Source organism: Cricetulus griseus, chromosome 7, assembly GCF_003668045.3.
Source record: "Cricetulus griseus strain 17A/GY chromosome 7, alternate assembly CriGri-PICRH-1.0, whole genome shotgun sequence".
Taxonomy (NCBI): Eukaryota; Metazoa; Chordata; class Mammalia; order Rodentia; family Cricetidae; genus Cricetulus; species Cricetulus griseus.
Window position 1 is genome coordinate 130,279,578 of NC_048600.1, and position 17,490 is coordinate 130,297,067.

At 45.7% G+C, this 17,490-nt stretch overlaps 1 protein-coding gene across 3 annotated transcripts in view; it reads left to right on the plus strand.

Annotated features, from left to right (window-relative positions):
- Window positions 1-17,490, plus strand: part of Tnrc6c (trinucleotide repeat containing adaptor 6C) — a 74,759-nt gene that overhangs the window by 36,772 nt on the left and 20,497 nt on the right. Inside the window, exons 5-11 of one of the 3 annotated variants that reach the window (XM_027425537.2) lie at window positions 1,917-2,129; window positions 6,303-6,469; window positions 7,853-7,933; window positions 10,187-10,244; window positions 14,121-14,263; window positions 15,727-15,876; window positions 17,013-17,150. In XM_027425537.2, the coding sequence (XP_027281338.1) occupies window positions 1,917-2,129; window positions 6,303-6,469; window positions 7,853-7,933; window positions 10,187-10,244; window positions 14,121-14,263; window positions 15,727-15,876; window positions 17,013-17,150 (950 nt within the window). The remainder of the gene's footprint in view (window positions 1-1,916; window positions 2,130-6,302; window positions 6,470-7,852; window positions 7,934-10,186; window positions 10,245-14,120; window positions 14,264-15,726; window positions 15,877-17,012; window positions 17,151-17,490) is intronic. The other 2 variants (XM_027425538.2, XM_035447301.1) reach the window with 2 other exon arrangements.

The window sequence follows — 17,490 nt, forward strand, 5'->3', positions numbered from 1 at the left end:
ATTGTAAGGTTTATAAAGACTGAGATCATGTGACTTCATCGTGGAGAAGGCTTGAGACAAGCTTTCTCTACATTCACTACACTGAGACATGGGAAAACGGGACTCTGCCTAGGTGGGGGATTGGTGATCTTTGCAGTCCTAAGAGTAGCAAAAGCTAGACAACTGTGTCCTTGCTGCAAACTTGGAGACCCTCATCCTAGGAACGTTCTTTACTCTTCTTCAGTGTGAGTCAGCAAGACACCACCGAGACATTACCTTCCAGTCTCCAGCCAGAGGGATTCAGTTTTCAGCAACACTGCAATAGTTTTTAACAGAGAAGTGATTTGAGTGGTTTGTGTTTTTTATAGCTATGGCTAGGGTGGGTAGATTTTGCTTTCCTGTATTTTGTAGGTCCATGAGGACTGGCAGGTCTGTTATAGAAGTGAGAAGGGTGCCCATGTGTGAAAGCCTGTAAACCACAGACACAGGCTACATCTGTGGGGCCTTCGTTTCAAAATAATTAAATGGCTAACACAGTGGGAAATAAAGTGTGGCCCCCAGAGTTCTTATAAAAGTGAATACCCAAACATACACACACACACACACACACACACACACACACACACACAAAAGAAGAAAAAGACTTTTGGCAAAAAATGATAGTATTTGAAAAATTCAGAGGGGGGTGTTTGGTTGTTTTTTGTGGAGTGGTGTGGTTGTTTTGGGGTGCTTAGGATACAACACAGGGTCTTGGGTGCTTTTGCACACTCTCCCACTAAGCTTCACCCTCCAGCCCCTAACAGGTAATTTTCTTCATTTTAACATCAATGTTTTAAATGTAATTAAAGCTTGGCCCATCTATCCAACTTTTTTACCAAAAGATAACAGGATTGCTCTAACAATAACACTAAGCAGTGGACATTATCCTAATGCTGTGCATCTAAAATTATTTTCTATAAACTGAAAGTGTGTGTTTTGCACCACAACCAATTAATATGTTTCAGTTTGTCTCATTTCTTTTTCCTGGGTCTGTGTGAATCTTGCCAGAGATCAGTTTAGCCCAGGGAAAGTGCTTGTTTGGTTTTTGAGTCAGCAAGGACTGTTCCACTTAACCCCAAGGCTTTAAACGGTAAGGTGGTGAATTCTTTGCTACGTGCAAATATTTTGTAGGGTTTTCTACTGATTTTCAACAGGAACCAAAACTCTCCACAAAAATGGATTAACTAATTACTATGGTCTATTATACTTAGTTCTCACTTACTTATTATCCTGTTAATAATAAGCAGTCTGGCCTTGCAGAGACATGGGGGGGGGGGTGCACCAGGTCAGGAGAGTCACTGCTCACTCTGATGCTGACTCAGTACTTGCCTGTGGATTGGTCACAGTCAGACATCAGCTGTGGGAATTGCCTTCATTTAATTGCCCCTTTAAGTTGTAAAACTGCATCTCCAGTTTTGGTTGCTGCTTTCTGTGAAATTACAGGTAGCAGTTGCCAGCAGTAACTGACTGGGCTAATAACTTAGCAGTTATTGTTGTCAGTTTGCTTAAACTGTTGCTGAGCAGACAGCTTGTAATTGAAAATGATTCATAGCTACATGTGCTTTTGTCGTTAATCGGGGTTACTACATTTTATTTTTTTTAAAAAAGTGTCATGGGAACCAATTCTATGCTATCTTTAGTAAGAAAATTAACTAATTTCACAATTGAGGTAATACTCATGTTGAGACCTAACAGTTTAGAGCTGGCTAGATCCTGTGCTGTCTTCTCAGGCCTCTCTGAGCTAGTCAGCCCACTGTAGCCACGCAGGTATTGGGCACTGTCCTTGTCACTGGCAGCACTGGCAGGCCAGGCACTCCTTAGAGGTGCAGATGATGAGTTTGTTGATTTGGAAAGTCACAGCTTAACTTCAGTTTCTCTTGCACCTCTCTCTTCCCCAGTTTCATCGGGCTGGGGAGAAATGCCCAGTGTTCACTCCAAGGCTGAGAACTCATGGGGAGAGCCATCCTCTCCATCGCCCCTGGTTGACAATGGCACGGCAGCATGGGGGAAGCCTCCCAGCAGTGGCAGTGGATGGGATCACCCTGCTGAGCCAGTGGTGCCATTTGGAAGAGCCAGTGCTCCTGCCGCTGCCCCAGCCCTGTGCAAACCAGGTAAGCCCAGCCTCCAGCACGCCTGGACCTGGCAGTTGAGGAACGAATTGTGGGGCACAGATTATTTACTGTGCAGACATAAGGACCTGAGTTCCCTCTCCGGCACCTCATAAAGCCACACATGACTGCTCACATGGAACTCCAGCATGGGGGTGTGGGGGCACAGACAGGTGCACCCTGGGAGCTCCCTGGCCAGCTAGCATAGCCAAAATGGCTAGCTTCGGATTCAGTGGAAGATGGTGTCTGGAGGTCATAAGGTAGAAAGTGATAGAAGATGACACCCGATGTGCTCTTTGGCCTTCATATGCACACACATGGGGCATGAATCTGTAGATTTATGTGCCTGTTACACACACACACACACACACACACACACACACACACACACATTCTTACGCCTTACCTTGGCTTATTTCTAGCCAGCTTTTCTTAAATTATCCCATCTACCTTTTGCCTCTGGGCTTTTTCCTTTTCCTACTTCTGTATAATCTTACTTTTCCTCTTATTCTGTGGCTGGCCTCTTCTTGTCTCCATCCTACTCTCCTTGTCCTCTTGCTTGCCGATCCCTCTTTTCTTCCTATTTACCCTCTCTGCCTGCCAGCCCCGCCTGTCCTTTCTCTGCCTTGTTATTGGCCGTTCAGCTCTTTATTAGACCACCAGGTGTTTTAGACAGGCAGAGTAGCACAGCTTCACAGAGTTAAACAAATGCAACACATCTTTGCATCACTAAAACAAATGTTCCACAGCATAAACAAACGTAACACATCTTAAAATAGTATTCTATGATGAGCAGTGGCAGCACACGCCTTTAATCCCAGCACTCGGGAGGCAGAGGCAGGCGGATCTCTGTAAGTTGGAGACCAGCCTGGTCTACAAGACCTAGTTCCAGGACAGCCTCCAAAGCCACAGAGAAACTGTCTTGAAAAACAAAATAAATAGATAAATAAATAAATAAAATAATATTCGACAGCAATGTAGTCTTTTGACTGGCCTGGAACTCATATGCAGGATGGCTTCAAACTCAATGCCTGGCTCTTTGTATTCTTTTTGTTTGTTTTGTTTGTTTGTTTGTTTTTAATCTTTAAAGACTTAATTCATTTATTATGTGTACAGTGTTCTGCCTGCATGTATGCCTGCATGTCAGAAGAGGGCACCAGATCTCATTACGGGATGGTTGTGAACCACCATGTGGTTTCTGGGAATTGAACTCAGATCCTCTGGAAGAGCAGCCAGTGCTCTTAACCTCTGAGCCATCTCTCTAGCCCCTGTATTCATTTTTGAAAGCCCCTGTATTCATTCATTTTGAGAGAGCATGAATTTCAACTAAGTTCCTTTGTTCTGGGATCTGATAGTCCACACCTTTAATCCTGTCACTTGGGAGGCAGAGATGTGAAGATCTCTGTGAGTTCCAGGCTAGCCATAGCTACACACTGAGGCCCTGTCTCAAAAATAAAATAAAAAATAAAATCCACAGAAAATCCCTTTTTATAATCTCCACAATGCTTTAAAATCTGACACTTTGAACACCAGCGTGACACTCAAAGTAGAAAATCCATGTTTCACATCATGTTATGTCATAGTCAGATTCTAAGCAGACTAAAAATTACATTGTTTTCAAAAACAAGAAAGAAAAGTTTATTTTTTATAACTCAGAAGCTGGTGCAGCCATGTAGCAAAAGCCTCTGGCTTCATGGTAACAAGGCAGTAGACATCACATAGCTCCTAAGACTGCTGTAGAATCACCAGGCTGAGCCAGGTGGGCTGCCCCATGACTTTAATCCCACCAGAAGCATGAGGATTTGGGGGCCAGCCTGGTCTACATAGTTCTAGGACAGCCAGGCAGCCATGTAGAGAGACCCTGTCTCTCATCATCATTACCACTAGTACCACCAGGCTGCGGTCAGTGGCAAAATACTTGCCTAGTTTGCCTATTGTCCTGATTTAAAAAAAAAAAAACTGGGTGCTAGGGACATAAGTCTTTAATCCTGGGGGTGAGGGAGGGCAGGAGGGAGAAATCTGGTCTACAGAGCAAGCTCCAGGACAAGCCAGGGCTACACAGAGAAACCATGTCTCAAAAACAAAACAAACAAACCTAAAAATTCCTTCATGTTCCGGGCCTGTAATTTTGCCTAGCTTGCACAAGAGTCTACCTGAACTCAACCCCCAGAACTGCAGATTATAAACAAAATTTTCTTCAGGAAATACATTTAAACTGTACATGAAATAAATGACTTTCATGTTTCTAGTCCTTAACGTACCCTCTTCTGAAATCTGAGACATTTCTGTTAGCAAGCATTACAGTAGTAGACATTCAACTCTGCAACAGCATCTGCCCGTCTATGGCATTAACATTTTATACCCACCCATTCTAAATTCACTTCGCCAAACAAGGTGAATAAATGATGTCATGGTTTTCTTCTTGGGATTAGGATTTAGAAATATAGTAACCTGACATTTCTTGCTTTGCTTTTATTTGAAAATAAAATTCTGTTTTGGGTGTCCAAGTCTGGACTTGAACCAACTTGAACAGAGATGAGTATGGGCTGCAGCTAGATGGTAGAAGAGTTGTTTAGTATGTTACAAGGCCCTGAGTTACATCCCGTTACTAAAAAAGGCCACGAACAGAAACGGTAAAATAAGTATTTCCGTGGCTGCAGAATTATTCTCTTTTCTTTTGCTTGTTGTTAGATGTATGTCCTAGATTGATTGATCGGTGATTGATTGATTGATTGATTGATTTGAGGCAGGGTCTCACTAGGTAGCCCTGGCTGGCCTGCAACTTACTCTGTAGATGGAGCAGGCCTCACAGTCACATGGATCCTCCTGCCTCTGCCTCCCAAGTGCAGGGATTAAAAGTGTGCACTACCAAGTTCAGCTCCGTCTTGGGATCTTAAAAGGCAACTTTTTTGTATTTTACTGCTTTGCTAAAAGTGGGTATTTGTTTCATATAGTCACTGTTCTGAAAATATTTATTCCATTCTTGTTAATTCTTGTCAACTGAGATTGACATAGAAGGGAAGCTTGTTTGTAATTTAAATTTAAAAAAAAGAAAAAAATCTAGGGGAAAAGAAAATTCTGGATGTTGGGATGTGTTGTTTTGATGCAGTCTGTCATTCTAGCTTTTGTCCTCAGTCCCAAATTTTTGGTGTGTTTATTTTTATTTATGTTCATAAGTGTGTGTCTGTGTTGAATTACATCACATGTGTGCAGGTGCTCTCAGAAGCCAGGAGAGAGAGAGAGATCCCCTGGAGCTGGTGTTAAATTGCAGTTGTTAATTGCAGCTTGGGTGCTGGAAACCAAGCTCAGGTCCTATGGAAGGTCAGGAAGCCTCTTACTACCTGCTGCTGAACCCCTCCCTCTCCCTCTCTCTCTCTCCCTCCCTCCCTCCTCTCTCTCTCTCTCTCTCTCTCTCTCTCTCTCTCTCTCTCTCTCTCTCTCTCTCTTCAGCCCCGGGTTTTAGGTATTAGCGTCTTAAACAGCCTGCCGCTGCCACCTGAACTTCAGCCTCGTTCTTCTAAGAAGTAAACTGTGGGTGGCAATTTGACACCAAAAAAAAAAAAAAAAAAAAAACCCACTAATTGTTTTTAAAGAAGTAGTAATATCTTGAAAAGAAAATTTATTTGTCTGTTTGAGTCCCCTGTCTTGAGTCAGTGGACATCTTCTAGACGGCTACTTACAAATCCAGACCTGCTTCCTGTAATGTGATCCCTGCCTGTTCCTGCCTGTTGCCAGGTGTGAGAGCACTGGCCTGGGTAAATATTACCCCGGGGGTTCTCTCTGGCTAAGACTAAGACCTGAAAGGAGGATAGTGACATTTTTCCAGGAGTCCACATTTGAGTGGCATTTTCATGCTGTGAAGAGACTGCCACCCCCCACCCCCAATTCTCACCCCCACTCCCCCAACCACAACCCCAACCCCCAGCCTCAGGACTTGTTTCTACAATGCCTGTGTGTCAAATGGTGTGTAGTTGGTGGAGGAAGTTTAGAGCAACACAGCTGGAGTTTAGAAGGAAAACATTATAACTTTATCTTGTGGCTGCCTGAGAGAAAAGAAACAGCTAAAAGGTAGATAGATAACATTGTTCATGTTTTCCCAATTCCTGTTGTGCCATGTGACACAGGTTTCTTCTCAGGGCAGGTGAGTCTGACAAGTTCCTATCTGCTCTCTTCCAGCTTCCAAATCTATGCAAGAAGGCTGGGGCAGTGGTGGGGACGAAATGAACCTGGGCGCCAGCCAGTGGGAAGACGAGGATGGGGACATGTGGAATAATGGTGTCTCTCAAGAAGGCAGCTCATCCTGTAGCTCCTGGGGCAATGCCTCTAAAAAGGGACTTCAGAAGGTAGGCTGCCGGAGAGGCCTGGAGGCCAGCCAGTCTGTGCTGCAGACTGGGCACATCCGGTCAACCGTGCAAAGCATTCGCTCTTGGGACTCTAATCCTTTCTATATATCTGAAAGGTCAAAACTGTTTTCCTATTAATAAAATTTTGTCTTTTCCAATAAGTTCTTTTTGAGGGGCTCAGGTGGTATGTGGATTGCAAAAGAATCATAAAATATGCACGTAACTCCTAATTAAAGCCAAAAAGGAGGGAGAATGTAGGGGGAAATACCATTTACATCCTAAAAATGGCTGATCTCCCTGATACTTAAAAGTGTCCAATATCCCAGTGAAAATGAGCAAAGAGTGTAAAGTTGATCAGAGGGGAATATGAGGTGGTGTCCTGAGAGGAATGAGAGGGCGGCCGTCCTGACTCTCAGAAGGGCCAATTAAGCCAATAGTGAGAGGTACCATTTTTCATCTTGGACCAACAGAAATCCAGAGGTTGACTAAACACGCCCCTGAGAGCCAGGCTACCCAGTGACTGTGGACTTGGTCCTCAAAACCAGAACACAGAAGTGAATCAATTGGAAGATTGTCTGCTCTCAAGCACCTTGCCGAGATTGTACATGAGCCTCACCTGCACATGGACATAGCTCTGCCATTTGTCATGGGCATTGGTAGTTCTTTTGTGACACTGTTGTCATCAGAAGTGAAAATGAGCATGCTGTCTGTAGGGCAGCAGCCAATCAGAGTCTGTGTCTGCATCCTCAGGACACTTGATGGAGTGAAAACATCAGCAAGGGACACTGTTGAGGGTTTTTAGTTTGGTTTTAGGGAGAACACCTAAGACATTGCTCCATCTTACATACCTGGTTCTCATGGCGCCCTTGGTGCCCCCTGCCTTTTCTCTGTGGTTGGCTTTTGTCCTCATTTTCTTTCATACACCTTTCTTCTGGCCAGAAGGTGGGCCAGAATATGGATGAGGATGGGTAGTTCTTCCTTTGTTATGTGGCTCGTTCATTACCAGGAACAAGACCTCTGCATTCTGTCATTGTTGGAAATAAGGCTTCTATAAGGGTCAAACCCATGTAATCTTTAATAAACTTCACATAGTACTGAGCTTAGAGGCATTCCTTATGACCAATGGAAATAATACATATTGTGATGAAACAAATAATGTTATAAAAAGAGAAATAATACCCTCCTTCTTGTTAATCCATAAATGACATGCATTCATCAGCCTACAAGTACACCTGTAGTTTCCCACGGTGTGAACGTGATGCTGGCCTCTGAGGTGTACACTCACAGGATTGTGTGGCTGCTGTCGCTGAGTTTGGGCTGTCACCCATTTAATGTGATATTAAAAGTAACTGTTGGCCTTTACTCTTGTCCACTCTGTTCCAGGGCATGAAGACACCTGGCAAGCAGGATGAGGCCTGGATCATGAGCCGGCTGATCAAACAACTCACAGACATGGGCTTCCCGGTAACTGGCCTCTTGATGCCCGCCCACTCTCCTTGTGGGTGGTCTGAAAGCACTACCTATCCTGCCTGCAGTGTGCGAGGAGGAAGAGATGCTTGTGGGATGGTGTTACTATCTAATTATTACTAAGTTCCCTTTGACCTAGGCCATGAGTACAGCAAAGAATCACGCAATTTCCATCAAGAATGCCTTTTCCTAAATAAAAGGCTGTATGATTTGTAATTTCCATGGACTTAGACAATTTCATATTTTGTTGTGATTCATAATTACAAGTGAGTTTAATTCCTTTATGTAGTAAATAAAAAGATTCAGCAAGAAATCAAGTACCAAACTAAAACATGGATCCTCCCCAAGGCGTCCTAACAAATCAGCTTCACTCCTAAGTTTTCAGTGGTGTGTAGACAGAACTAAGGTGTCCCGGGTGTCCCCCGAAGAGGCGCCTCATTCTTCTCACTCCCTCAGGCCAGGTGATAGAATCCAGAGAGCAAGCTAGTGCCTGTGGTCCACATGGAAGCCCAAAACGTGTCTTTTTCCAGACCCTTGTTCGATGAGCATTTATCTAAAAAGGAATAGGTCCAGAATGACCTTGTGCCTTACACTGGTACTGTATAAGCTGAGCAAGACACAACCCTATGGAACAGGCAGCCTCTCTCCAGAAGGGCCAGGAAATACTGCGGAGGGTATCACAGCATGCCCCACCCACGGTAGCCCCAACAAATTTGGTTTTCTGTTTTCTAAATACTCTTTTCAAATGTTTAAATTATTCTTTATGTACATGTATATGAGTGTGTATGAGCTTATGAGCCTGCAAAGGCCGGAAGTGGATATGAGATCCTGTGGAACTGGAATAATGGTTGTGAACCATGTTGTGGGTGTCAGGAACTGAACCCAGGTCCTCTGCAAGAACAGTAAGCTCTCTTAACCTCTGAGGCATCTCTCCAGCCCTTATTTTCATTTTTGAATTCATTAATTTGTTTATGTATGGTGGTGTTTTGTCCACATTATGTCCATATACTAGGTGTGTGCCTGCTGCCTGGTCAGGAAGGTGTTGCATCTCCTAGAGTTAGAGTTAAGACTGTTTCCAGCTGCCTTGTGGGTGCTAGGAATCTAACTAGGTGCTCTGAAAGAGCAGCCAGTGCTCTCTGTATATATGTATATGTGTGTTGGGGGGGGGGTGCCCCCAGTGCCTGCAGAGGCAAGAAAAGAGTCTGAGATCTCTTGGGACTGGAGTTGTTACAAGCATTTGTGAGCTACTTAGTGTGGTGCTGGGAAATGAACTGTGGTCCTTGGCAAAAAGGAGCTCTTAACTGCTGAGCCTCCTCTCCAGCCCGTAGCAGGCAATGTTGATTTTCTGCAGAGCTCTGTCGGTACTGGTAACAGAGCAGTTAGCACACGAATCTGGTGGGCTTTCTTGTTTCTTGGACGAAAGTTTGGTTGATAGAGACCGGCAATGATGACACACAAAAGATTGACGTTACATAGGTCCTGGCACTCAGAGTGACAGATTAGACATGGACCTGCATGTGAGCCCACAGCTCTGTAATCCCGCCGATTGTCACTGCTCGGTGCTGTAGCTGTGCAGAAGCAAGTGTAAAAGTGCTTACAAAGCTTCCTAGACCCCTCGTTTTATTTCTAGGATGTTAGATCAAAGTTTTCTTTCTTTTTGAGACAAGATCCCGGTGTGCAGGCCAGATGGCCTCAAATGCATAGAGACCTGCCTGCTGAGGTTAAAGGCGCAGATACAAGTTCTGACTCTCAGGTCTAGACTCAGTACAATCGTTTTTTAGCCACAAGCGTTTTCTATTTACAGGAACTGTCTGTCTAATGCTCAGAAGGCAGAGCCAGGAATAGATAATGGATAGATAACGTAGATAATGGAGTTCCCAGGCCAGTCCATGAGACTCTGCCCTTCCCCCCCCTTTTTTTTTTGTTGTTGTTGGTTTTTGAGACAGGGTTTTACTATGTCTCCTTGGCTTGCCTGAAACTTGTTATATAGATGAGGCTGGTCTCAAACTCACAGAGATCTGACTCTGCCTCCCAAGTGCTTGAATTTAAAGGCCTGTGCCACCACACTTGATGAGATCCTATCTTAAAAAAAAATACTGTCTCTGACCTCAACAGCAGAGAAAAGCATTTCCAATTCCAGAGACTGTACTGGTAACCACTTCCTCTGCTGGGGGGGCTGAGCTCTTGAGGAGCTACTCTGGTTGTCTGTCTGTCTGTGTGCCACTAATGAGAGCTCTGCTTTGCCCCTAGAGAGAGCCAGCTGAAGAGGCCTTGAAGAGCAACAGTATGAACCTTGACCAGGCCATGAGTAAGTAACAGGGCATCTGTTCCCCGGTGCCTCTTGGGAAGTGTTGCTTTGTAGAACCATTTGCTTGTAGTCATGGTTAAACTTGAAGACAAATCCAGGCTCCAGGGAAAGAGCAGCCACAGAACACACCAGTCACATGGCAAGTGTCTGGGACAGGTGAGCTATAGAGACAGTATGCCATGTCAGCAATGTATTTGCCTTTTTCATTTATTTTCTTGATAGTAGTTCAACATATAAATGGCTCATGTTTATATTAGCTGGCTCTTCTTATCGCTGTCACAAAAATAACTTACATGGAGGAATATTTCTTTTGGCTAACAGTTTCAGGAATTCAGTCCATGTCACTTGGCCCTTTGCAGTTGGACAAGAGCATGCAGTGAACAACCTTCTTCCTGTAGGCAGGAGGGAGAGAGGGATACAGGAAAGGAAATGCACAGCCCATAGGACACACACGCTAGTGACCGTCTTCCAATAATCGTGCTATGCGTCCATAAAGTGATCCATCCCTCATCCTAGACCGTCTGTCCCTGAAACCACTCTCACAGACACAGAGCCCTGCCCCGCTGACATAGGCATTCTCAATCCGGAATAGTTGACGTTCATCTGCATTGTGAGCTGCCGGCATCCCAGGCCAGACGGAGCACACCCATCCATCCTTGGCCCCGAGTAGTCTGGCAGGCACAGTGCCGAAAGTACCAGTCAGGAACAAGTAACACATTCTTGAGCTATTAAACAATTACTGTTTATCAGTCGTGGTGTGGTGGCGTATGTCTTTAATCCCAGCACTCAGGAGGCAAGCAGACCTCTATGTATTGTAGGCCAACCAGAGTTACTGGTGAGACCCTGTCTCCCCTCTCCCCCCAAAAATAAAAAATATATATGGTCTATATTGTGATATTTTGTTTATGATCTAACAAATAAAGCTTGTCTGAAGATCAGAGTGCAAAGCTAGACATACTTGTCAGCCATATAGACCAGGCAGTGGTGGTGCATGCCTTTTACCAGTGCTAGAGAGGAATATAAGACAGGAGGAGACAGCAGTCAGTCAGTCTGCAGTCACACTGAGGACAGGATCGCCCCTTTGGTCTGAGACTTGGTAGAGGTAAGAGCGCTCTAGTGATTGGCTGCTTTGCTTTTCCGATCTTCAGGCAAGCTTTATTTATTTGTTGGGTCATAAGCAAAAGATTACCACACTATATTTTTTAAAAGTTAATAGCAGCCGGGCGTTGGTGGTGCATGCCTTTAATCCCAGCCTTCGGGAGGCAGAGGCAGGCGGATCTCTGTGAGTTCGAGACCAGCCTGCTCTACAAGAGCTAGTTCCAGGACAGGCTCCAAAGCCACAGAGAAACCCTGCCTCAGAAAAAAAAAAAAAAAAAAGTTAATAGCAAACTTTATTTTCACTGATATTTTACTGAGACATGATTTCATAGCAGACCTATGCAAAAGATCCCACATCACAATGTCACCAAGAGATTTCACACACTTCTGGGCAGAACATGTGACTCTAGGGTCCCCAGTGCTGACGCCCAACATTTTGCACCTTATGTACTGTACTAGTACAGAAGGAGAGAGCCATCGCACAAGAATGAAGTGCATGAAGGCAACAGAAACCTCCGTTACACACCCACTGCCTCTAACAACCTAACAGCTCCTCTCCACCTGACCACGCCCAGTGTATGGTTTGCAAAACGTCCGAATATGTACATGTGCAGCACTTTTTTCTTTGTACTTTGTGAGTGTGGCGATTTAGAGAGTTTCGATTCTTCATGACCAAAACCAGGGATGTGGTTACTATGGATGGGGTGAAGTCAACATACTAATTCCAAGTTTGGCAACCATCAGCAAACTGGCACCTGCGATTAAACCTGAAGCCATAAATTTCCCAGAGTTTGGAGTCCCATTCCCATAATGCTAGCCAAGGTCCCAGATATAACTAGAAAAACCCACACATTCCTGGGATCCTGGGACAACTGGTGTCTTAGATTTTCTATAGCTGTGAAGAGACATCACGACCACAGCAACTCTTATAAAGGAAAACATTTCATTGGGGTGGCTCACAGTTTCAGAGGTGTGCCATGGCAGCATGCAGGCAGACATGGTGCTGGAGAGACTGACAGTTTTACATCTGATCATCAGGCAACAACAGGAGGTGATCTGTGTCTCTGGGCATGGCTTGAGCATATATGAGACCTCAAACCCATCTGCACAGTGATGCACGTCCTCCAATGAGACCACACCTACTCTAACAAAGCCACTCTCTTTGGGCAGCATTTTATTTCAAACCACCACAGCTGGTAAGGCTGCTAGGCCTTACCTAGGCCTACAAGGCCTGCTAGGATCCCAGAGAAGAGTCCAGCAGCCAGGAACAGCACACTTCCTGCTTTTGGATAGCCAGTGTCCCCATCGTTAGCAGCCAGGGCTGCATAGTCGAAGCCCAAGCAATGGAAAGGCCCCAGTGGGCCACTGTCGTGCATTGCTCAGGCACTTTGGAGACCACATCAGGCCTGCACCCAGTGCTGGAGTCAGAGCCTGGAGACCTGCACTGGAGGCCCAAGGGCACGAGCAGACAACTACAGTCTCTGCCCCTGTGTTCTTGGCAATTGCATTTTCTAAAGCCACTGCCAGCATTTCCTTAGCCAAGACAGAGCCCTCTTTATGTGTATTTTTCTGTACACTTTATTTAACATGCTTTTTTAATGTGAGTTAATCGGGATATAGTGTCTCCTGACCCTGGGTAATGTGACTGATTTTTTTTTTTTTTTTTTTTTACCCAGACTGGCAGTTATACTGCCCATTATGCATGTTTTTAGTTGTATGTATGCATTACAATGGTACATGTGTGGAGGTCAGACGACAGTTTTTTGTGGAGTCAGGTCACCAGATTTGCATAGTGAACTCCTCTACTGCTGAGCCGTATTGCCAGTGTCACTGTGCCTGCCTGTTTCCCTGAACCCCAGCGCCTGTGAGCAGCCTCACCAGGGAATCCTTTTCTTCTCCCATTTTCCTCTGCTCCCCTGGGTTTTGTTGCTGACACTGAATCACAATCCACAGTGCTGCAGCTCACGCCTGGAAGAAAATGACCTGGCATGTGCATGTTTGCAGGGCACAGTAGCTTTCTTGCTTGAGGACCACCACACAGCACTACATTAGGTAGTGGGTATTTTTAATTCCAAAATCAACAAAAACCACACCTCTGTGAAGAATAGAGCACCAAAGCACCACAGACACTTTTCAGTGTAAGGTCCTAGAATACTGCCTTGTCTGACCTAAACTGGACACTTGTCAGCAGTCAGGTTTTCTGCCAACCTACAGGGACAGACAGTAGTGCATTTATATTTTTGGTTATGAGCCTAGCCTTTGATGACTGAGCCAGCCCTCAGCCCTACAGTACGTAGTATGTGAATATACAATGTCAGTCTTGTTGGACATAGTGTCAGGCAGGGAAGCCAGGCAAGTGGCAACAGTGACGTACAGCCTCTTAGACTTGAAGAGCACAATTAAAGTGACCGAAACACAATTCACTGGGACAAAAGCTCCCTGACAACTGGCAGTGGGTGAGAAGCAGTGACCATGAGGTGTAGGGAGCTTTCAGGTCTGGGAAGCAGAGGAAGTTCATCCCAAGGCAGAGAATGGACAGGTGACTAGGCTCCCTAGGGACTAAGCTCCCTAGAGGGCAGTGTGGCCAGAGTGGGCAGGAGCGGGGCCCAATCGCAGGTGTGCAGGGTGGTTGTGGGGCTGGAGAGCAGAGCAGCTCAGGCTCATGATGCCCCAGCGCCTCACCAGCAGCCAAGGCGCCACCCCCTTCCCGAGGCCCTCGCCGCTGCCTGTCCTATGCCCCTTTGTTTTCAGTGTTGATCTCTCTGTGTTGTGCCCCAGGCGCTCTGCTGGAAAAGAAGGTGGACATGGACAAGCGTGGACTGGGAATGACCGACTACAATGGAATGGTCACCAAAACCCTCGGCTGCCGCCCACCAATCTCCAAAGAGTCTTCCATGGACCGCCCCACCTTCCTTGACAAGGTATGGATCTAGGCAGGTGTTTTGTTTCTACCTTCAACAAGAAGTCTTTTTATTTGAGCTGTGTCCTTAAAGCAAGTCAGATGGGAAGTCAGGACATGTAAGTGGCTTTTGCCTCACATTTCCTTACATGTAAGAATGTTTAACTCAAGAGGACTGTTGTATTACACATAGTGTCATAAGACCTGGGAGGTGCTCAGATGGAAAACTGGCTCTTCTTGTTACCATACAAACCTGACAGTTATCTGTTCTGTTAGGCAGTAGGCCAGGGTGCTCATTTTTTTCTGTCTTGCTTGGAATACTCAGTTCTTCCAACTGGAAATGATACTTAGCAGGTTTAAGCTCAGAAAAGGAGTGTTGGGGTTGAGTACCTATGCCTGGCTGGCCCCTCTTGCCAGTGGCCACAATAAGTACCCAGGGGAACCTCTCTGGTGTTTTAAATTCAGTCAGAGCACTGTCCCTCTTTAGTGTGATTATGGGAGAATGTACCTTCCTCAGAGTGATATGACTTCAAAAGGAGAAAACATTACATTAAATTCAATTTAAATCTTGAACCCTGAAAATAAAACTGAAGCAAGAAAAGACAAGTGTTTTTAAAAAAAAAAAAATGAGGCTTGGAGGCACTAGCTTGTAATCCCAGCTACTCAAGAAACTGAGGCAGGAGGATTTCAAATTCAAAGCCTCCTTACAATATGAACAAGACTTGACTTAGTGTGCACCGGAGCCCTGATTCCATCCAAGTTCTGTTCCCTAATGAGCCCTTGACACCCTGATGAGTCTCCCTATGCTTCACACAGGCAGATGAGCTGTGTCATGCGTGGTCAGGAGCACATTCATACTAAAAATTATTTGTATTTATCTGAAATGCCAAATTTTTGGCATCCTGGAAATTTAAGTTATTGACCTCAAACTCATCATCCTCCTGCCTCAGCCTCGGGATACTGATAGTCTAGGTGTGGGCCACTACATTTATTTTTATTTGCTGCATATGGAAGAATAATTGGGACCTGAGCTCTTTCTCTAACGTGTAGAGTTATCTGCGGGTTGGTTGTGCCATAGATGAGATACTAGATTTGCAGAGCTTGGCACTGTAGTGTAACCTCAGTGCAGCCGAGGTCAGTAGGATCTTCTGTTTATAAAACTGAGTCAAGTGCTGTGTGGAGGTAGGAGCTGTGCCTCCCTGGAGAGCTGTGCTCTTGGAGCCTCCAGTTGGGCAGGGGGAAGAATGCTAGAAGCTAAAGTATGTGCTTGTCAGTGTCTTAGCAAAAGCAGCGTCTTAATCCTGTTTCTCTCTCTCTTTTCCCTCTTCCTTTTGCCCATGTCCTCCATTGCCTCATTCTCCACACATTTTTATCGTTTAATTCTTTATCCATCCATCCCCCTCTCACTATTTCCGTGGGAAACTGTTTGGTGCACTGCGTGCCGGCGGGCACCACACACAGCTCACCCTTTCTTTCTCCAATCAGGATGGCGGCCTCGTGGAAGAGCCCACGACTTCACCGTTTTTGCCTTCCCCAAGCCTGAAGCTCCCCCTTTCCAACAGTGCACTCCCCAATCAGGCCCTGGGTGGGATTGCCTCAGGGCTGGGCATGCAAAACTTGAACTCTTCTAGACAGGTAAGGCTGTTGGGAAAGAGCAGGCAGTGGTCTCTACTCATTCTCCTGACTTCTAAACTGTTAGAGAATGAATTGTACTGTTTTCAATTGATTCTTTGATCTTAAGACATGAGGGAGTATGGAAAAGCACTCAAGTGCTCCCAGACTCTCCTTGCAGTGCTCATGGAAGCTCAGAACTGAGGGGCACTTCTTGAAATTTAGCTACTCTATAGGAATGTGTCAAGGTTGTTTTCACACTGAACTAAAATATATTTAAGTGCCTCTCTGCACCCAGAACTAACTTGCTACTAAGGGAAGTGCTGGTGTATTACCAAGTGGTCTTCACTTTGGGGGCCCTTCTCCCCAGGTACAAGGACTTCAGTGAGATTTCCAGAGCCTTCTGGCTGTCTTACCTGTTTGTTACATCCTAGAAAGGATCTGGAGACCTGAGTGTCTGCTAAGAGACTGAGCAGTCGCTGACGGGTTATTGTGGCCCTGTCTGTCGGCTCTTTGCAGCTCCTTGGTGAAGTTTAGTGGGAAGTCTGAACCCTAGAAACCCAGTTGATGAGGGCATAGCACGGGCTTAGCATGCTCTTCTGCCCAGTCCCTCAGTCAGCTTTCCAACAGGAAGTGCATCCTGCTCCACCCTGTCAGCTGGGGGGCTCATGCCACAACATGGAGGACGTCAGGTTAACTTCGGACTCTGCTAATTGATGCAGCCTTGGGGTTGTTGAAGCAACTGAACTGAAATAGATTCCTCTGCCTGCTTCACGGTGACCGGCACATTTTTTCTCTGCCTGACTGAACATAGAGAGTTCGGTTCCTTCTGGGAAAGAAATTTGTCACCCAGGCTACATGTCTTTTTACTATTATTTTGAAACAGTCTTAATTATCTCTTTCACTGTGACAGACTTGTTTGGGTACACTTTAAAATGCACTGATGTGTGTGTGTCCTGTGATTTAAAAGCATAGACCACGTCTTAGGCTAATTTTTCCATCCTCTATAACCTATACAAATAGCATTCATATTGTACACGTAGGGGTAAGGTTGAGGGGTAGGAAACAGAAAAACCTTGGCATTCGTGGTGGGAACCCTGTCACTTCACCCTTCCCCAATCTGCCTACCCCACTTCCTAAGTGCTGTTCTGTCTCCGCAGATCCCGAGTGGCAATCTGGGTGTGTTTGGCAATAGCGGAGCAGCACAAGCCAGGACCATGCAGCAGCCGCCAGTGCAGCCTCTTAACTCCTCCCAGCCCAGCCTCCGTGCTCAAGTGCCTCAGTTTCTATCCCCTCAGGTCTGACCCTGGGAGCCTCGCACACTGTGCTTGGTTTTTATCTGATCTTCTCTGAGGAAATTACTGTGATAACATGATGGGATTCTCTGGAACGAAAGCCAGCAGGCTGCTGTTGGTGTGGAACATCAGGAAGAGGCCACCAGGACAGCCAGGACAGTGATGCTTTAGTGAGATGGCAGTTGGAATTGTGTGTCAGGGTTCACTGCCCTGGTGTGGTGGCTCACGCCTTTAATCCCAGCACTCGGGAGGCAGAGGCAGGCATAATTCTTGAGTTTAAGGCCAGCCTGGTCTACAGAGTGAGTTCAGGACAGCCAGGGCTACACAGAGAAACCCCATCTTG